The following is a 21,678-nucleotide window of genomic DNA, read 5'->3' as shown; positions in this document are numbered from 1 at the left end:
TTATCCTTGTGTAACCTGCTTTTCAGCTTTTTTTGGATGTGTCAACAGTAACGTTTCATTTAGGCCTAATTTAGTTCTGCTCAATGGAGGCCCTTCTAAGGAGTCTGTCCCATTCCTCCTACTGTGAACTCTTTCCCTACTCGGGCTTGTAAGAGTAGGTCATTTTGGGGCTCACTGCTTGCCGGTGGCTCCTTCCTCACCCTGATTACTTTCCTCTGGCATTGATTTACAGATCAGTGCTCAGCCCAAATCTCAGGAGGCCCTCTCTGCCGATCTCACTTTCTCTTTATGCAGCCTCACCCACTTTGCTGTTCTGCCCTGCAGCTTCCGGCCATGTTGGCATCCCTGAACCGGGATCTCTGTTGCTGTAACTCAGAAAGACCACTCTGCAGTCTGTTCCCTCTCCTTACAAAGCCCTAGAAAGTGCTCTGGGCAGGACAGTCGCCTCATTTGTTGCCCTTCTCGTTTCCCATCTCAACAGCAGCCATGGTGCTGCGCTACCCATGGTCCAGTGTCTAAGAAGTGTTTCATATTTGTCTTTTTTTTTTTTTTTTTAAGTTGTTTAAAGCAGGAAGTAAACGTGGTCCATTATGGGTGTAAGCAGAAGTCTGTCTTTACTTTTGAATCAGAATTCCAAGGATTTGTATTAGAGGAAAAAAAGACTATATATTGCTAATTCTAGAGGGAGGCACATTTTAAAGATTCCACCCTACTGTGTGAGAGAGTGAGAATTGTATTGTTCATATTTTAAGTTCAGAATGACTTAACCTCTTTGTCCAAATGTGACTGGGTAGGTTTTTACCAACTGGCATTTGCAAATGTATTTGGCATCTCCGTAATTGTGTTTTTCATAATTCACATCAGCATATTAAAGCCTCTGAGAAATCTGATGGTTGAGAAACCTATTTGCTTAATACAGCATTTTACAAACTTGTTCGACTTCAGAACCCTTTTGTCATCTATGACTATTAAAGTATGCTTTGGAAATACTGTCATAGTCATGAACTTTTTTTTTTTTTTTGAATAATTTTGTTTATTTATTTATTTATTTTTGACTGTGCTGGGTCTTTGTCACTCCACAGGCTTTTCTCTAGGTGCAGCCAGTGGGGGCTACTCTCTAGCTGGTGATGTGCAGGCTTCTCATTGTGGTGGCTTCTCTTGCGCAGCACTGGCTCTAGGGCACAAGGGCTCTGGTAGTCACGGCTCCCAGGCTCTAGAGCACAGGCTCAGTAGATGCGATGCGTAGGCTTAGTTGCTCCGTGGCATGTGCAGTCTTCCCGGATCAGGGATCAAACCTGTGTCTCTTGCATTGGTAGGCAGATTCTTTACCACTGAGCCACCAGGGAAAAGCCCATCATGAACTTCTTTTGCTCCTTGGTCTTCGTTACCATGTTAATGGCTGCATAAGAGTGCATTGAGAGTCAGATGGGCGCACAGATGCTTCTGGAAGTAACATCGCGATGGCTGCCCAAGGAGAACCCCAAGTTCAGTTCAAACTTGTTTTTGTTGGTGATGGTGGTACTGGAAAAACTACATTCGTTAAGTGTCATCTGACTGGTGAATTTGAGAAGTATGTAGCTACCTTGGGTGTTGAGGTCCATCCTCTTGTGTTCCATACCAACAGAGGACCTATTAAGTTCAATGTATGGGATACAGCTGGTCAGGAGAAATTTGGTGGACTGAGAGATGGTTATTATATACAAGCTCAGTGTGCCATTATAATGTTTGACGTAACATCAAGAGTTACTTACAAGAATGTGCCTAACTGGCATAGAGATCTGGTACGAGTGTGTGAGAACATCCCAATTGTGTTGTGTGGCAACAAAGTAGATACTAAGGACAGAAAGGTTAAGGCAAAGTCAATTGTCTTCCACCGAAAGAAGAATCTTCAGTACTATGACATTTCTGCCAAAAGTAACTACAGCTTTGAAGCCCTTCCTCTGGCTTGCTAGAAAACTGATTGGAGACCCTAACTTGGAGTTTGTCACCATGCCTGCTCTGGCCCCACCAGAGGTGGTCATGGACCCAGCCTTGGCAGCACAGTATGAGCACGACTTAGAGGTTGCTCAGACAACTGCTCTCCCGGATGAAGATGATGACCTGTGAGAAAGTGAAGCTGGGGCCCAGCATCGGAAGTCGAGTTTTATAGGCAACTGTCCTGTGATGTCAGTGGTGCGGCGTGTTTGCCACTTTATTATATAGCTAAGCAGAACATGTGCTTAATCTTTGGATGCTGAAGGACATGGATGGGCTTTGGCGTGAATGTGGCAGTTAAAAAAAAAAACTTCATTTTTTGGACCTGCATATTTAGGTGTTTTGGAACACAGTTGTTTCCTCCTTGAGTTTCAAATATAAGACTGCTATAGTCACATGACAATATTGAGAGGTGGAATCTTGTTTGTTACTGTCATTCCCATTCCTTTTCGTTTAGAATCAGAATAAAGTTGTATTTCAAATATCTAAAAAAAAAAAAAAAAAGAGTGCATTGAGAATATGTACTATAGAACCACTTTCTTACTTGAATTTTAAAGCCACTCTGATATTTCCACTATTGATGAGAACTGTGACATTGCTCAGTTAATTTACGTAGCTTTTTCTGTATATTAAATTATTATCATAGATTTCTAAAAGTGAGGTTATTGGGCCAAAAACTGTAAAATGTTTTTATGGCTCTTGATTTGTATTACCTAATTGATTTTCCAGTAAAGTCTGTTAACTTCTGCATTAGTAATAGACTTACAACATTGGGTGCACAAGGATTGTTTTTGCTTTATTTAACGGACAGAAAGCATGTGCTTATCAACATGAGTTGATAGCTGGATGAGAAGCCGCATGAGCCTCTTATTCATGACTAGTCTTGACAGAATGTAAACCTCTGCTGAAATATTATCACATAAGTTAATGGTTCTCAGTACAGTAGGCTTTTATTAGTCTACTTTTCTCTCCTCATTTTGAAGTTTTTTGAAGTATATGTTCTTTTGAGTTATAATCTCTCCCATCATAACTCCCTTCCTCTGTTTTGAAACAGTGTGACTATGAAAACGTTCCAACGACTGTTTTCACTCCTTTGGAATATGGGTCTTGTGGTCTTTCTGAGGAGAAAGCTGTGGAGAAATTTGGGGAAGAAAATGTTGAGGTAAGTTTTACTCTTCACTACTTAGTACTCTTTTTCCCAAAATTTAAAATAATTTCTAGCATAAAGAGAAGCTGAAAAATAGTACAAAGAACTTTTGTATACCCATTTTCCAGATTCATGTATTAGTAACATTTTGCCCATTTGTTTTATCCTCTTCATAGTCTCTTTATCTCCGTGCATCTGTGTGTATTTCTTTTTCCTGAACCATTTAAGAGTAAGTTGAATGCCCCTTTACCCCTAAATGCTTTAATACTATGAATAAGGACATTTTCCTATCTAAACACATGGTGGTTACTACTTTTTAGACAGTTTACTGTTGATATAATATTGTTATCTGACCTACCTTCCATTCATCAGTTGATCCAGTAATTCTTGGTTCTGTTTTTCAAAACCACTTTTACTGGTTTCTTTTTATTATTGATATGGTTAAAAAAATACAGGGAAAAAAACTAAAAAGTACCTACATTTCTACTGTTCTATTAGCTTTTTTTCCCCTACCATTACCCTTTAATTTATAGCTAATGTTGCCAGTCACTTTTTATCCTATATGTAGTCAAGGAAGGGATTCCCTCATAGCTCAGTTGGTAAAGAATCTGCTTGCAGTACAGGAGACCCAGGTTCAATTCCTAGGCCAGGAAGATCCCCTGGAGAAGGAAATGGCAACCCACTCTAGTATTCTTGCCTGGGAAATCCCATGGATGAGGAGCCTGGTGGGCTAGTTTATGGGGTCACTACAGTCAGGCACGACTTAGCTACTAAACTACCACCAATGTCAAGGAAACTGCACATGAAGTAAACTACTTTTATATACACAAATAATGCCACACAAAGGGTCTACTGTTTAAATCATTTGGGAAAAAAAGTTTGCAGTAAAACCTAAAAGACCAGATTTGTGAATCAGAGTACATTTTGTAATATGAAAGTCTATTTTAAATTTCTCAACAACTTCTTTTATTCTATATTTTAGTAATAACATGTAATATTGATCTATCAGTAACACATTATTAGCATTTTTTTCTGGTTATAAGAATAGTATACCCTCATAGGAAATTTTCAAAATATTAAAAAAGGAAATTTTAATTCATGAAAAGATAACTGCTATTAATATTTTTGCATATTCTAGTCTAAGTATCTATTTTATATATGTATAATTTTGTGTTGGTGTACATAGCTTAATTTTTAAAGTGTGATTAAGTTAGATGCAATTTTCTGTTGTACTTGACAATTAGTGTTAGATCACAAGCATTTCCCTCTAAAAGCACCATTTTAAAAAATTACTTTGGCAATATTTCCTTTCAAGGGTGCTACTATATAGTAATTTTTTAAGCCATTTTATTAGATTAATTTTTCACTATTATGAATAGAATGATGAACATCTTTGTTACTCATTGTCTCTATCTCTGATTATTTTCTGAGTATATATTGCTATCAAAATATAACTTAAATTTTAAGATTCTTAATATTCTATATTTTTTCAGATAATTTTTTTGTATTTGTTTGATTAGAATTTGCATTTTTCATTATAAAGGCAAGGCATTTGAGTTGAAGAAATCTTAAAAAATACAAAGGAAATAGGAAACAATCCCTCATAGACTTAAGTTGATAACACAGCTGTTGTTAGTAGTTTTTAAAATCATTTTTTCCCCTGTGTAATTGTCGTGATACTATGATACTATACATTCAGTTTTGTAACCCACATTTATCAAAAAATTTACATCATATTACAAGATAAAAGAATGTTATATAATGTTTAGATAATCGTGTGTTTTTAAAATATCCTACCAACATTGTATGTTTTGAAATGAGGCTAGCAGTTGAAGGAGAAAAAATCCTATTAGTCATCCAAGACTTAAGTTTATGAAATGTCAGTAAGGATGTCTGTGTCCTTTCATCTGTCATCTCTCCCTCCTTCCTTCCCTCCTCTGGTACTTTTGGTGGATAATTTCAGAGAAGGAGATGTCTTTGGAAATATTAAGTAAGAGAACTAGATAATTGCTATAATTGTTCCTGGCACCATACTTGTTTCTTGCCCAAAGTTGTCATTCTTTTGAGGTAACAAGATAGCGTTGGTTTCTTTTTTTTTAATGCAAGACGGAAAGTAATTACATGGCTTCTTTCTCTCATTTGCTTGAACTTTGTTGTTGTTACATAAGGTTGATTCATTGCAGGCTGAAGTATAATTAAGGGATGAGATTCTGGCAAAAGAGTTGTCAACTATGAGTTTAAAGTTATTTACCTTCTGACCAGGTTCTTATATGTTCCATGAATTGTTTTGTTTAATAAAAGTCTAATTATTAAATATTAAAGAGCATCCAGTGTCTTCACACCACAACTAGTGTTTGACAGACGTACTTCTTGATCAGATCAGATCAGTCGCTCAGTCATGTCTGACTCTTTGCGACCCCATGAATCACAGCACGCCAGGCCTCCCTGTCCATCACCAACTCCTGGAGTTCACTCAGACTCACGTCCATCTAGTCAGTGATGCCATCCAGCCATCTCATCCTCTGTCGTCCCCTTTTCCTCCTGCTCCCAATCCCTCCCAGCATCAGAGTCTTTTCCAATGAGTCAACTCTTCGCATGAGGTGGCCAAAGTACTGGAGTTTCAGCTTTAGTATCATTCCTTCCAAAGAAATCCCAGGGCTGATGTCCTTCAGAATGGACTGGTTGGATCTCCTTGCAGTCCAAGGGACTCTCAAGAGTCTTCTCCAACACCACAGTTCAAAAGCACCAATTCTTCGATGCTCAGCCTTCTTCACAGTCCAACTCTCACATCCATACATGACCACAGGAAAAACCATAGCCTTGACTAGACGAACCTTCGTTGGCAAAGTAATGTCTCTGCTTTTGAATATGCTATCTAGGTTGGTCATAACTTTCCTTCCAAGGAATAAGCCTCTTTTAATTTCATGGCGGCAGTCACCATCTGTAGTGATTTTGGAGCCCCAAAAAATAAAGTCTGACACTGTTTCCACTGTTTCCCCATCTATTTCCCATGAAGTGATGGGACCGGATGCCATGATCTTCGTTTTCTGAATGTTGAGCTTTAAGCCAACTTTTTCACTCTCCTCTTTCACTTTCATCAAGAGGCTTTTTAGTTCCTCTTCACTTTCTGCCATAAGGGTGGTGTCATCTGCATATCTGAGGTTACATCTTGATACGATGGGTCTAAATTGTGCTTCTGTCTTCCCAGGTTTACCATAGTTACTTTTGGCCATTGGAATGGACGATTCCATCAAGGGATAACAACAAATGTTACGCAAAAGTAGTCTGCAATATCAAAGACAATGTAAGTGCTATTCATATTTACTCCTTTCTACTGATTTCATTTTATTTTTACTATGCAGCTCTGTTTTGACCACGTGATGACACACATTGCATTCTTTTCGTATTTCACCTGTGAGTCTCCCCAGCTGTGTGGACGTTACTAGGGTGAGGCCCATGATGACACGGCCTGACTCCCCTCTGCTTGAATGTGTTGTGGGCAGGCAGTCAGAACCAGTGAAGCCATTGACTATCTAAAAATAATGACAGAACAGGAAAGGAGTAACCCAAGTTCATATGCTAAGCAGCCAGCACTAGTGAGAAAGCTGGAATGGGGGAACTCTTGATTGGGTTCTGATTTAAGATTTCATTGCTTGCTGCTTTGTGTAACAACTAGTAACAAAGACCTAAGGATAAAGCCCCTGACCTCACAGGCTTTGTTTCCATACCTACAAAGGGATGAAGGCATTGGTTTTCAGACTTTCTGACTACTGCCCCCATTTTCTGTATTGTCACCCGGGACAAGTGTATGTCTGTGCACATGCTCTGTAAGTGTTCCGTGTGTGTGATGAGAACTCAGGATTTACTCTCTTAACAACTTTCATATCTAACTGGCAGCAATGTTAGTTATATTTATCCTGCTATACATTACACCGCTGGGGCTTCCCAGGTGGCTCAGTGGTAAAGAATCCGTCTGCCATTGCAGATGTGAGTTTGATCCCTGGGTCAGGAAGATCCCCTGGAGAAAGAAATGGTAACGCACTCCAGTATTCTTGCCTGGGAAATCCCATGGATGGAGGAGCCTGGTGGGCTGTACAGCCCACGGAGTGGCAAGAATTGGACACGACTGAGCACACATACACATACATTATACCCCGAGTGCTTATTTAGTCTTATAATTGGAATTTTGTACCTTTCGACTAGCTTGATCCATTTCTCCCTTCCCGCATCCCCTACCTCTGGTAACCACAAGTCTGATCTCTTTTTCAAAGTATTAATGACTCTCACAGCACTGTGTTAGTTCCTGGTATAGAACATAAAGGTTTGATTATTTGATATTTCTGTACATTTCAAATGATCACCATGATAACTCTAGTTTGACTGTATTCCCCACACTGTACATGACTGTATAGTGACTTGTTTATTTTGTAACTGGAAGTCTGTACCTCTTGGTCTCTCTTACCTTTGTGGGTTGAATCTTAACAAGAATTGGTATATTTTTAACTTAGTTGAGATCTTAGTTTTCAAAAAGTATCCCCAATAAAAATATAAACAACTAAAAGAATCCATATGTTAATAGCCTAATGAATTCATTTTTTCCATTTTTGGATTTGAGTATAATTAAGTGGTATATTTGGAGAAGGCAATGGCACCCCACTCCAGTCAGTACTCTTGCCTGGAAAATCCCATGGACGGAGGGGCCTGGAAAGCTGCAGTCCATGGGGTCGCTGAGGGTTGGACATGACTGAACAACTTCACTTTCACTTTTCACTTTCATGCATTGGAGAAGGAAATGGCAACCCACTCCAGTGTTCTTTCCTGGAGAATCCCAGGGACGGGGGAGCCTGGTGGGCTGCTGTCTATGGGGTCGCACAGAGTCGGAGAGGAAATGATGTATTGGTTCAGTAACTACTGCTTTACACAGTAGCACAGTTGCAGATTGCTTTTTTGCAGAGCGCAGGGTTCTAGGAAAACCTGGATTCACTACAAAAAAGGTCATCAATAGATGCATTTAATAAATAGACATACTAGGATTACCTCTAGCAAGCTATACAGAATTGACATAGAGAACAGTTTTATGTAGAGTTTTGTCTGTTTAGAAGTAATTTTAATAAAGTTATTTGTATGAGTATGCATTAGATACCATGCTGCTACGGACAAAAGGAGAGAATGTCACGAGTTCCTGCTAGCAGTCTGATGTCTAGTAGGAGATACTTTATTTGCATACAGCAGTCAGTGAAACCTCAAAAGTTTCCTTTATATCAAGCAAATCTATTTTAACTGTACCCAGTTCTCTTTTTTTTTTTTTCTTTTACTGCTGTGTCATTTGTTCAAATGGCATTTTTTTATATAATATGTACACTACCAGTGAAAACTCATTTTAATTAAAATAACTGAGGATGGTTTTGTTGGATGGTATTGCTGTCAATTATTTTCATAAAAAAGACAATATTACAAGAGATGAATACTTGTTATTGCTCTTTTGTCATAAGCCATCCTATATAAAAGCTTGCTTCTGGTTTTTGACCATCCTTGGGGCAGGCTGTATTCATTTTGAGTTTGGTTACTTCACAGTGACTGAATGTGCTTGGTTTTAAATAGTACTTGCTTGCTAGGCTTTTATTCTTTTTGTATGCTATCCTTTTTATACACAGTGTATTTGAAATTTGCTGAAAGGAATAGGGCAAGTACCTACTGCAGACTCTGACTATTAACATGTTGGTGTATTTTGCCCAGAGCTTCTCTTATGAAAGACAGACATTTGTGTCATAGAGGCAGTTTATAACACATAGGTGCCCAGTCGTGTCCTACTCTTTGTGACCCCATGGAGTATAGCCCACCAGGCTCCTCTGTCCATGGAATTTTTCAGGCAAGAATATTGGAATGGGTTGCCATTTCCTCCTCCAGGGGGGCTTCCCCACCCAGGGATCAAACGCTGATCTCCTGCCTTGGCAGGCCGATTCTTTACCCGTGAGCCACCAGGGAAGCTCACAGTTTATAATAGGCTATATTTACTTATTGAACATATAAAATGTGCCAGCCATTACTTAATGGTCTACATGTACTAACTTATTTAATCCTTGTATAATCCTGTGAAGTACTATGCTATTGTTATCCCCATTTTATAGACAAGGAAGCTGAAGTGTGGAAGTTAATTGTGCTAGGAGCTGGAATTCAGTCCAAGGCAACTAGAATCCATGCTGTTAACCTCTAGCCTAATCGTCTTTCACATTCCTTCTTGGTCCTCCACCCCCATTCCTTCCCTGCCCCAGAGACCGCACTCTCCTCACGTTGAGCTGTCTCACTGTTCATACTTTTATATATTTGCTGCCTATTATGTCCTGTAAACATCATACATCATGGTTTATAGAAAGGTGGTATCCTCAGCTAAATAGAAGCCTGTACCTTTTCCTTTTTAATCTCACTTTTTGAGATCTGTCCGTATTATTGCATTTAAGTCTTGTGCTTTGTTTATCCATATGCACAACCCCTATTGCCAAAATGAATAAAGCAAGAGTCTAACATGAAGTGGATTACATACAGAAGGCCCTTCCTGACTGTTTTCAGGGAGCCATTGAACATCAGATAAGGCTCTGCGCCTCACTGCCTGAGCTGCCTCGTCTGTTACAAGAGGGTTGGATTGGGTGGGCCAGCCCAGAGCTCGGAAAGTCTGCACAGTAGAATACAACATGTTTCCCTGCTCTTGGCAGGGGTAGCCTGAGTTTGGATTTAGCATTTATCCAAAATGATTCCCACACAGGTATTTTAGAATTGCCAAATATTTTTCTCTTGCTTTCAAAAATGTTTTCACATTGGAAGGCTCTCAGATTCTTCTGTCTACTCCCAAAACTTCAGTTTAAATGGTTTTTTAATTTGAATGGCTGCTATTAAATGTTTCAGCTCCCACAGGTAGTTTACCTGGAGCTTTGAGACAACCTGATAGAGATGAGGGCACCACTGAACAGCCCTTTGAAAACACTTTCCAGAACATTTTGGTGCTTACGGGGTTGCACACATTTTTGCTTTTCCAAAGTGTTTTTCCTCATCATCACCAGTGGCTGGTTCTTTCTCTTCCTTCTTGCTTAATGTGACCACAGTTCTGTATTAGCCCGTGTTGCAGTACCTTCAGCCTACACAGCTTTCAGCAGCAAGCATCAGTATTTCTAAATGGTTTTTTTTTTTTTCGATTAGACTGGAAAAATATTCCAGGCTGTTAAGGAGGGAAAATTCTACATAATTGTATCACTCTTTTGTATCTTAGGAACGTGTTGTGGGCTTCCACGTACTGGGTCCAAATGCTGGAGAAGTGACCCAGGGCTTCGCAGCGGCACTCAAATGTGGGCTGACCAAAGACCAGCTGGACAGCACCATCGGAATCCACCCCGTTTGCGCAGAGGTGTGTCTCCACACTTTCTTTTTTATTATTATTTTTTCTCCACACTTTCAATTAAGGCTAGATGGTGTCTGTCCATGTGTGTCAGTCATGTCTGACTCTTTGTGACCCCCATCGGCTGTAGCCCACCAGGCTTCTCTGACAGTGGGATCCTCCAGGCAAGAATACTGGAGTGGGTTACCGTTTCCTACTGTAGGGGATCTTCCCGATCCAGGGATCAAACCCGAGCCTCTTGTGTCTCCTACATTGGCAGGTGGATTCTTTACCACTGCACCACCTGGAAAGCCCACTAGATAGTACTGTCGTGGTGCTGAATAGTAAAAATGGTGAGAGTGATTTATACGGATATGCTTCAAATCGTTTATTTATCATGTGTCATAAATTATTTTCATGGCAATCAGCTGATGATGACATTCATACTCAAAAAGAGCATCAATCCTAGTTATCCCTGAGCTACCTGGAGGCTAATGATGTTGTCTCCCTCGTTAGCTTTCAGTGTCAAAGGATGAGAAAGAGAAGCTTGTGAAAGAAAGATAAGCCAATGACAGGAGAACTGGAGATTTCCCAGTGGGGCCTCCGGGTGTCATGTTTCTCCACACCTGTCAGTGCTCATCCCCGAGCTACTTACTTACCGTGCTACCACTAGGTAGGGCTTGTAGACCGGGCACGCGTCTACACTGGAGAGCCCGGAGGCCGGGGGAGTTACGCGTCGAGAGGCTCAGGAACAGAGCTGAGCAGTGCAGCCTGGAAGGGTGTTCTTGTTTCCTCTTGCTCTGTCTTTTCCCTGAGTGCCTTCCTCTATACTGTGCACCTGTTTAGTGACCAGGTCATTATTCACAGAAAACTTTGTATATGTTGTTTGGTTGTGGATTTTATTTATTGTTGTTTTGTTTTTGAAAACTCGTTTTTGTGAAGTAAAACTGAATTTCAAAAATGATACATAAAAATTGAAAAGAGAATAGATTTTTAAAAGCTCTTGAAGATTGTGCAGTGTATCTTTTATTCAGTGTCATGACTAAGACTGTCTAGGGAAGGAGAGGAGCCAGTTAGTGTCATTCTTTTTCAAAAATAGTATGTTAGTTTCTTGGGGTTGACATAACACACTATTGCAACTTAGGCATTTAGAAACAACAGGAATGTCTTCTCTAAGAGTGCTGGAGGCCAGAGTCTGAAAGCAGGGCCATGCTCCGTCCAGGGCCTCTGGACACGAGGCCTTCCTTTACAGCCTCTGCCTCTGGCTTCATGTGGCCTTACCTGCTGCGTGTCTGGGTCCACATTTCCCTTCTACTGTAAGGTCATAGATTAGGGCCTGCTGATCCAGCATGGTTTCGTTTTCACTTGGTTACATCTGCAAAGACCCTGTTTCCAACCAGAGTCACAATGTTCACGGGCACTGGGCCTAGGACTTGAGCTGCTCTTTCTGGAGGACTTTATTCAATCCACGACGGTGGGTATGGTTAAAAGTCTAGGATACTTTAAAACAACAGTCATCCTCAACTGGGATAAAGACATCCCTTCCCAACTTGGTTATGCGAGTGTCTAGTTTTTTAATCTGAATTTGATTCTCAACAGACTGGTTAAAAGGCTGACATGAGCGTGGCTCCTGCTGCCTCCCTTGGTCGTGTCGTGTCGTGTTGTGACATGACCCAGTGGCAGCACGCGGCACTGTCTGCGGGCTTTCTGCCAGCTGGGCAGAGAGGTGCAGTGGAGAAGACAGGCGACCCCATGAAGTCCAGGCCCACGGAGAGGTCAGCCAGAGGCCTGTCCCCGCAGTGCGCCTGGCATGCTGGAAACCCTCCTGAAGCATTTGCCGCTGTGCATCTCCATTTGTTGTTTCTTTTATAACTTTGAAGCTCAGAGGTGAACATTCACTTTGTTCATAGGGCTTTTCCATGGTGGCAACTGATTAATGAGATTAAAAAACTGGCTGCCATTGTCTCCCTCTGAGTGCATTTGTTGTGCAGCTGTGTGCCTAGCTCCGTGCTGGGTGCTGGGGAGCAGCAGGGGTTTGAGTCAGAGCAGCGAGGCGGGTGAGGGAAGGGCCGGGCACACATCTGGGTGGTGGGTCCCAGGCTCAGGACAAGTGCACAGTGGCGTTTGGGGCAGGAGGGTTGGGGGGCAGTTCTCGCACAAGAGGAGAAGAATGCATTTGTGTCATTCAGTCCGAGGGAGCACCAAGTACGAGAACCCTGTGTGGCAGAGATCATGGTTTACTCCGGGACCTGAAGGCCCTCAGGACTGCTGTCGCAGTGCCACACAGCTGTGGGTGGTTTGTACCATTTCTATAAAAGAACCTGGGTGATTGCACAACCTTTGGCTCCAAAGTAGTTGCCTACAGGAGTTGACACATTCCTCGGTGGAGGCTTTGCTTTTTTGGAAGGAAATAGTTTGCACAGGATTTCCTTCCGGAGTCACTGTGGGAGGAGGAGAGACGACTGGTGTTTTGACTGAGAGCCCCTTGGTGTCGGTGAGAGAGGGACTCTCAAGGCCTGAGGAGTCAGTGACACATGAGCATTATTCAGTTTGAGGCTGGTGTGTTGGTTATTTATCCTGGACATCTGAGCAGTAATAATTGAAGAGGAAACTGATCACATGTGATTTTGAGTAGCAATGTCAACTAATTAAGTTTATCTATAGAGAAAAAATAATGGCTTAAGAAGAAGGAGCATCAGAGACAAGACCTGTGCAATATCTTAAATGAACTTTAGTGCCAAACATCAAAAGTTTTGTTTCATTAATAGTCAACATAATCACAGTCTGCAGTGAGTGGGGTGGAGGGATCTTGTGAGGCTCGGAGGGGTTGGCTGGGTACGAGACGTACATGCCTCCCGTAGTGTTGATTTACCCTTTTGTGAGCGTGTTCTTTGTCCTGGGATCAAGAAGCTGCCTCTGCCATTTTTTTCAAGTATATTTTTAGGACAATTCTAAATCAGGTCTGTGCGTATAAGATCCGTGTAGGAATTGACCCTGTTTGGTTTTTTTCCGTATAGACTAACCAGCAATGGCGGTTTGGCTTCCCCGTGTCTTGAACATGTTTCCAGTAGAAGAGAAATAGATGAGAGCTCTTTCTTTCCCCCTTCATTTCTTTCCATTTTTGATGGGTTTAGTTTTTTATCCACACATCCTACAAGTTCTATTTCTAAATTAATTCCTGAGAAATAAAACATAAGCTTGCAAATTCACAAGCATGAAATTGGCTTTAATGTATTCCCTTGCTCATTATTTTTCTTCCTTTAAAAAATTGGAAAGAGAGCATGTTTGATGGTATTTTAAATTGCCTGTAATACCAGCATCCGAACACAGCTATTTTCATTAATGCATATTATCTTGCTGTTCTCACCCACAGTCACACATTTTTTTTTAAACAAAGGAGTTATATTGCTCTTCAAAGAAGAGTTGTACTAGTTTATAGTGTCATCAGCTTTGAATTTGAATGCTCGTGAAAATGTTGCAAAATTCAGTGTAACTTTTTCTGTAATAAGTTTAAAAAAAAGGACTATTTCAAGCCTTTTCACATATCTTTGTTAATAAGGATGAACTTCTTATAATTATTATTTTTGGGAATGTGAATTGTTCTCACATTTTCTTCTGGGTTTATACTTTAAATGTTTTACTAGCCATTATTACTTGGGTCTGACTTTTTTTGCAGTGCTGCTGGTAAATTGGCATAGAGGGGGAAAAAAAGGCTTTGTCACTGCTTTAAGGCTAAATAGACAAGGATTTTTCTCAGTATTGTTCCTCCTTTACACAGAAGTGTTTTCCCCTCTTATTCACAAGTATTTTTGATGCTGATTCCTATTGCTTTGACCTGTAGAAGTCAAAACGGCCTCAATTTCTTGTGCTTTCCTCTTTGTATTAAAAATCAGGAAACCAGATATTTCTTGAGAATCAAAGATGCAGCTGACCAAAGAGGGTGTCCAGGTATGCTGGCAATAAGTCTTGATTCCACTGGGGACTCCCCCAAATCAGCCGTGGCTTCTTGTCTCAGTGAGACACTCGCTGGCTTGCTGAAGTGAAGTGAAAGTCGCTCAGTCGTTACCAACTCTTTGTGACTCTGTGGACTATACGGTCCATGGAATTCTCCAGGCCAGAATACTGGAGTGGGTAGCCTTTCCCTTCTCCAGGGGATCTTCCCAACCCAGGGATCGAACCCAGGTCTCCCACATTGCTAAACACAAAATTACTTTATGTTTTCATGCCTGAGCAGCATGGATAGTCAGTTTGGGTGTGGTTTTGTTTTTGCCTGTATGCCTTGTGGGGCTTTGAGATAGATCATCACGGATCAGCTGCAGCCCAGCTCCCATGCTGTCGTCACTCCAGGACCCAGCTGACGGGGCAGCTTCTTCTGGGGCCACTGTGGCTTAATGGCAGAGAGACAGGAGGTGCAGGAAAAGCACCTTGGTGCTCAGGGCTTGTGTTCCCAAGTGATGCTTTCCACTTCCCCACCTTGGCCAGAGCAAGCCCCTGTCCCCGACATCCCTGTCCAGTAGGGCAGGAATGTATAACATATGTCCATACAGGGTCATCACAGGGAGGTGAAGGCACCATTTGTTTTGGAAACAGAAATATCACAGTAGGGTTAACAAGAAGAAGGATCAGATTTGACAGAAAAGAAGCAAGATACCTAAGACTTACTAATTTATGATATATCAACAGTGGTGGAAATAGAGGAATTAAGAATCAATTCCAAGCGCATGGCTGAGCAGCCAAGTAGTGGTGATGCCAACCACCGGGAGAAGCTGGGTTAAGGGAAGACAGAGGGTCAGTGCTGGACAGAGTTAAGTCTGAAGAGGTGTGGGTCCGGTCTTACTGTCGTGGAGCTCAGGAGAGACGGTGGCTGGAGAGGCCCAGCCTCAACGGATCTCTCCAGCCAACTCAATCTGCCTGAAAGGGAGTAGTCGACTGAAGGAGATCATGATAAGAGTGTCTAAAGGGAGAGAGCTGAGGATCAGCTCAGGAAGGGGGACACACACGGGGTTCTAACCACATTATAAGGCTGTCTGAGCTGGGTGGGCACAAGGGTATTTGAAATACTACACTTTATTCCTTTCTGTGTATCCAGAATATTTCCGGGTGTGTTTCTTTTAGAGAATTAATAAGCAACCAGAGAGATTGTTTTAATCACTTCATAAATCACATGCTAATAAGTGCTTTATTAGGTAGAGCCTGCATTTTCTCTGCTTTACCTTGGTGAAATGCCTACCTTGGTTGTATTACCCCTCTGTTGTGTACATTTTAAGTACTCGGCCAAGTCATCCTTTGTACATATGGTGTTATCTCAACTCCTCTGCTAACTTTCGTCCCGGTGTCTGAAACTCTCATGTTGTCTCCGCCCCTGCAGGTGTTCACGACTCTGTCGGTGACCAAGCGCTCCGGGGGAAACATCCTCCAGACCGGTTGCTGAGGTTAAGCCCCAATGTAGATGCTGCTGCCTAGACTCCAAACCACGGATGTGTTTCTTGCCCAAGTCCAAGGCGAAGTGCTGCAAAAGGCTCTCGGGTTTGGCACCTGCGTGTCCCGTGCTTACACTCCCCGAGGCCCCCTTGGATCTCACGGGTGGGAGGTGATTCGTGGAAGGCAGGCAGCATTGCATTGGGGTTACCGTGATGGACTGAAAACTGGCTCTTGGCAGAGCATCGGAGCGATGCATCCATGAAGTCACCAGCCCCAAGCCCCTCGCGGTGGGTGGTGATGGAACCGTCAAAGCAGTTTTCTCTTGGCCTTTCCTTTGTGGGTTTTCTTAGGCTCACCGTCAAGCTTTCTAATGTTGATTCTTTTTTCACTTTTTCTCCTCGGTGTTAGTGATACTAGAGATGATAGCAAACAATTTTGGTCCAAAAGCAAGTCATGGCTACCGTGTGCACATACAAGCGACTCATCACCGGGAAAGCATGGGGAAGCTCCCAGGCTTGTCCCGGGAGAGACCGCCTTGTGGCCCACGTCCTCCCAGAACAAGGGAAGCACGGTTGGCCAGTTTGCTCACATGCCACACCACTGGTGATTGTTTCTAGTTCTGTTTAGAAGAGGCAGTGGCTGCCCGGCCAGCCTATCTGAAGGAGTCTCCACCGCAGAGGACTTGGTAGTGCCATGTGGTTTCCACATTCTTCATCATGGAGGCAGATGTACACCTGAAATGGGGAAAAACAAAAGATGTCTTTATTTACCCTGTTGTGTGCTGGTCTAAGTGAGCTGAGATCTGTTGCAATGGAAAACATTTAGCGCTTGTTTAAAACTGTTTTGGGGAGTAGCTTTTGCTTTAAGCTGAAATCACAAGATACCACAGCTTTATTTTTCATGTGCGCTAGGTATCTATCCCTTCGAGAACTACATTCATAGGAAAAAAGCCTCTCTACACTTGAAAATTTAACTCTTGTGGTAATTGCTTTGTTTTTAAAAGGAAGCTGTTAATATCATAATTTATTATTTTTGAACACAGGTGGATGTGAAGGATTTTCATTTAAAAACCAAGTGGGTTTGACTTTTTCTGTTGACCGTACTTGGTGGAATTTGGGCAGAAGTGTTCATGCTCTGCCAGCATTCCAACTCGGATTATCACAAAGAGGTATTAACCCTGCAGTTAGAGATTTCCGGCTACAGCTACTGACCGTGCGTTATATCTAGGTCATGTCCCCTCTGCAGAAGTAGAATGTTAAACATGCTGTGGCCGGCAGGCCTCCCACCAGCAGTTCTTGCAGCCCCCCAGCCCTCTTTTTGGGGTCTTCCCTCTGTGTGTGTTTCTCAGCCACAACACTGAGCGGTTGATTCAAAGTCCGTTTCTCGATCACCTCAGGGAACTCGGTGTCTGCCCAGCATTCGGTCAGCAGGGCCCCTGACCTCCCACGGCCCTGCCTCACCCCACCCCATCTGGTTGTGTGGAGAGAAGGGAAAAAGGAAAAAGAGAGGGGAATTGAGGCAGCTGACTGTGTTCGGTTTTATTTATTATTTTTTTAATTTTTTATTTTCTCCTCCAAGTCTGCCAATTTCTGAAACTAGAGCATAGGCAGTACAGGGTGATCAAGCCTAATCATGTTGTGATTCTGTCTTCTTCGTGGAATGGAATATTCTGCCCCCACAAGAAGAATCCCACTTTATAGACTTGTCTCTGTAATCGCCTGGTGTATTGAAACTCATTAAATTCCATGTATTTTTGTTATAAATCTTCTGGAAGGAAAAAAAAGCAATGTGAAACATTAAAAGGTATTAATATCCACTGTGTTGTGCCTTCTTACTGAATGGTAGTCCCGGGCTTGTTTGCCTGAGAACTGAATGGACTTCAGGGCTCATGTTGGTGATGCTGAGAATTCGGTGCTCAGTTTCATTGATGCTGCACTGTCGGGCCTGGTCGATGTGCTGAGGTTCATATTCTAGTCTTGTTGACCCCTTGCAGATGGTAGGTAGCGTGTGAGACTTCTCAGCCTCCATATTTGGGGCTTCCCCAGTGGCTCAGTAGTAAAGAATCTACCTGCAGTGTGGAAGACCCAGATTCGATCTCTGGATCAGGAAGATCCCCTGGAAAAGGGCATGGCAACCTACTCCAGTATTCTTGCCTGGAGAATCCCGTGGACAGAGGAGCCTGCTGCTGCTGCTGCTAAGTCGCTTCAGTCGTGTCTGACTCTGTGCGACCCCATAGACAGCGGCCCACCAGGCTCCCCCGTCCCTGGGATTCTCCAGGCAAGAACACTGGAGTAGGTTGCCATTTCCTGCTCCAATGCATGAAAGTGAAAAGTGAAAGTGAAGTCGCTCGGTCGTGTCCGACTCTTTGCGACCCCATGGACTGCAGCCCACCAGGCTCATCCATCCATGGGATTTTCCAGGCAAGAGTACTGGAGTGGGGTGCCATTGCCTTCTCCGCACTGTGGTTTAGAACACCTTAAAAGGTCTAAGAAACAACATCCAGGGTGTGGTTTTCAGCGGGTCACAAAGGGACATGACTGAAGCAGCTTGGCACTTAGCACACACGTATTTGTACCAGCCAATTCTTTATAATGAATCTATTACCTGTATCTATCTGCCTACTCATCCCCTACTGGTCCACTTTATCTAGAGAACTTGGACCAAAACAAACATCTCACCTCTGAAGGTGTGTGTGGTCAGGTAGGGTGGGTGAATGTACATCTCCTCCACAGATACTAGGTACCAGGTACTGTTCTTGGCAGGAGAGTTCAGCAGTCAACAAGAAACATCAGTAATCCTTGTCAAAAATTATGTAGAAGGAAACAAGCAAAAATAACTAAATAGATCAATTGTATTGAATGTCAGATAGTGTTAAGTACCCTGGAGAAAAACCTAAACAGGGAAGGGGAGAGGTCTGTAGGGCGTGGGGAGTGGAATCTTAATGAAGGTGGTGGAGGTAGACCCCATAGAGAAGGTCACCTTTGAAGACAGAGGTGAAAGCAATCCTCCGGGAAAGCATTCCAGGCAGAGGTCACCAAATGTAAAGGCCCTGAGGCAGAGAAGGACTGGGTGGGGGAAATGTCAAAGTGTAGCCTCGTGGGTGAAGCCGAGAAAGAATGAGTGAAGGTCAGAGATAACAGGAAGGGGCAAATCAGGCAGGATCTAGAGTGTGAGCCAGTGGAGGGCTCTGAGCAGAGGAGGGTGTGACAGCTCTCCCAGGTGGCCAGGAGCACTGGCGGGGGGCTGGGCTGAGGGAGGCCGAGGCTTTGCACCAGGTGGAGGGCGCTGCAGCGGTCAAGGGGAGAGGGATGGTGTTTCAGCTGAAGGTGGGAGTAGAACCAATAGGACATAGTGTTGCGTTGAATGTTGCGGGGCGGGGGTGGGGGGTGGGACGGGGGAGAAAGAAGGATGATTCCCCTGTCTGGAGCTTCAACACTGGAAGGATTGAGGCTAGAGGTGCCATTTCACTGAGATGGGAAAACTGGAGGAGGGGCAGGTTGGAGGGGGTATCAGAAGCTCAAGTTGAGGGTGGTGGGTCTCAGGTGCAGGAGGCAGAGGTGGTGCTGGATTGGAGTCAGTGTCTACACAGCAGGTGTAACAGCAGCCATGAGATGAGTTGGTGGTGTTGAAGGAGGGAAGGGTGTAAGGGCAGGTTTGGGCCCCGTACAACTCTGAACTAGATTCTACACCCTCAGCTCCTCACTTTTATCCACTAAGTACTAAGAAAAAAGACCTAGTGTTTATAAAGACATTTGAGACCTTTTACAAAATGCTTTAAAATATGAAGGGAAAATAAAAATGCAGCAAAATTATAATGGACAAATCTTTAAATGCCTCCTATAATATTTTAGCCAATGAAATACCATTGGATCCACTGCCCCTATATTTGTTTTTTGTTGTTTTGGGTTTGGTTTAATTTTCTTTTTTAAGCTGCCCTGGGTCTTTATTGCAGTGCGAGAGCTCCAGAGCGTGCAGGCTCAGGAGTTGTGGCCGTGGGCTTAGTTGCCCCCTGGCGTATGGAATCTTAGTTCCCTGACCAGGGATCGAACCCTCATCCCCTGCATTGGAAAGTGGATTCTTAACCACTGGACCACCAGAGAAGCCCCCACTGCTCGTGTATTTGTAATTGTTAGATTGAACACAGGAAGGGCTGCCTTCATTATATTTGGAATGATGTGGGAGTAACTCAAGCCAGCACAAGGGCGTGGGGATAACAAAGGCCTTAAATTGGCCCTGAGAAGAGCTATAAAGAGATGAAACATTATTAATGAGAACTGCGGTCAGGAAGTAGAACTGTACCTTCAGGTCACTTTATGTGCAGTGACTTGTTCTGTTAATCTTTGTAAGAACCCTCAGAACTGTGGTACCCGTTTTTCAGGTGAGCAAAGTAAGGCTGGGACTCACTTGGTCTTTTATGCCAGCTCACATGGCTTGTAAAGTGCAGAAAGGGAAAGTGCGCCGCCTAGTGTCTACCTCTGTGAAGAGCAGGCTGCTGCTTTGCAGCCAACCTCTGAGAAGAGCAGGCTGCTGCTTTGCAGCCCTGTTACTTTGCTTTAAACACAAACTACTGTCCTGAAGAAACAAAGCCACAGAACTAAAAAGCTGCAGAAAATCAAAAGAAAAAGAAAAATACCTTAGCAGATAATGCCAGAGAAACTCAATTACTGTATGTATAACTATAAAACAGCATCAAAACTAGGCATAAAACAGAGTAAAAACCTAAATATATATTGTACAACCATAGAGTTTATGTGGTAAATACTGAGAATATCTCTGTAATGTAGAGGTGGAGAAAAACTTCATATACCATGGCCTCAAGGTATAAACCACAGGGAATGTCCTGGTGGTCCAGTGGTTAAGACTCCATCTCTTACTGATGTGGGCCTGGGTTCAATCCCTGGTTGGGGAATTAAGATCCCACAAGCTGCATATTGTGCCCCCCCTTCCCGCAAAAAAAAAAAAAAAAAAAAAATCCACAAAGCATAAGGCAAAATGACTGCATCAAAAGGTCTGACCACAAAGACCACCATGGACAAGTTATTAGAGAGATGACATCAGGCGAAGACAATTTCAGTGTCTAAAACTGACAGGAGATTTAGACCCAGGTGACAGCGAGGAACTCCGGGTCATCAGTAAGAAGACAGGAGCCCCAAAAGAAGGAGGCAAAGGACACTGACTTGGTTATTCCTCGCAGAGGAAACCCCAGTCTTTACAAGAGGGGTGTGTGTGTGCTCAGTTGCTCAGTCATGTCCAACTCTTTGTGACCCCATGGACTGTAGCCCACCAGGTTCCTCTGTCCGTGGAATTTTCCAGGCAAGAATACTGAAGTGGGTAACCATTTCCTAGGGGATCTTCCTGACCCAGAGATCAAACCCTCGTCTCCTATGTCTCCTGCATCAACAGGTGGATTCTTTACCACTCTGACACCTGGGAAGCCCAAGAGATGAGATATGTGCAAACTCATGAGTGATTAAGAGGTGAATGTAAATAATGAGAAGCCACTTCGTACTCGACAGACCTGAGACAGTAAGCTGTTTAAGGCCGAGTGAAGGGACTCCCAGGCTCTGCTGGGGCGAGAGTAGACCACTGGCTTCCCAGCGTTTAGACAGATCAAGCGTTGCACACTGTGATCTAGCAGTCCTGCTCCTGGGCATCAGCCCCGGCGAAGCTGATGGATCTCTCGTGTGTCCGTAAGGGAACATGCATACAAATGTCCTGTGGCATCATTTGTGGTGTTGGGAGGTCGGACTCAATCCTGACATCTCTCATG

General features: G+C 43.1%; 1 protein-coding gene and 1 pseudogene across 2 annotated transcripts in view; both read left to right on the top strand.

Annotated features, from left to right (window-relative positions):
• Positions 1-17,724, top strand: part of TXNRD1 (thioredoxin reductase 1) — a 64,282-nt gene extending 46,558 nt beyond the window's left edge. For both annotated transcript variants that reach the window (XM_006077212.4, XM_006077213.4), the window contains 4 exons: positions 3,029-3,136; positions 6,330-6,425; positions 10,383-10,517; positions 15,856-17,724. In XM_006077212.4, coding sequence (XP_006077274.1) covers positions 3,029-3,136; positions 6,330-6,425; positions 10,383-10,517; positions 15,856-15,918 — 402 coding nt within the window. In that variant the 3' untranslated portion in view covers positions 15,919-17,724. The remainder of the gene's footprint in view (positions 1-3,028; positions 3,137-6,329; positions 6,426-10,382; positions 10,518-15,855) is intronic.
• Positions 1,305-2,377, top strand: LOC102403864 (annotated as a pseudogene).
• Positions 17,725-21,678: the final 3,954 nt, after the last annotated feature.

The sequence above is a fragment of the Bubalus bubalis genome, chromosome 4 (assembly GCF_019923935.1).
Source record: "Bubalus bubalis isolate 160015118507 breed Murrah chromosome 4, NDDB_SH_1, whole genome shotgun sequence".
Lineage (NCBI taxonomy): Eukaryota > Metazoa > Chordata > Mammalia > Artiodactyla > Bovidae > Bubalus > Bubalus bubalis.
The sequence above is the reverse complement of the archived record's forward strand: the minus strand, read 5'-3'. Positions and strand labels throughout refer to the sequence as shown.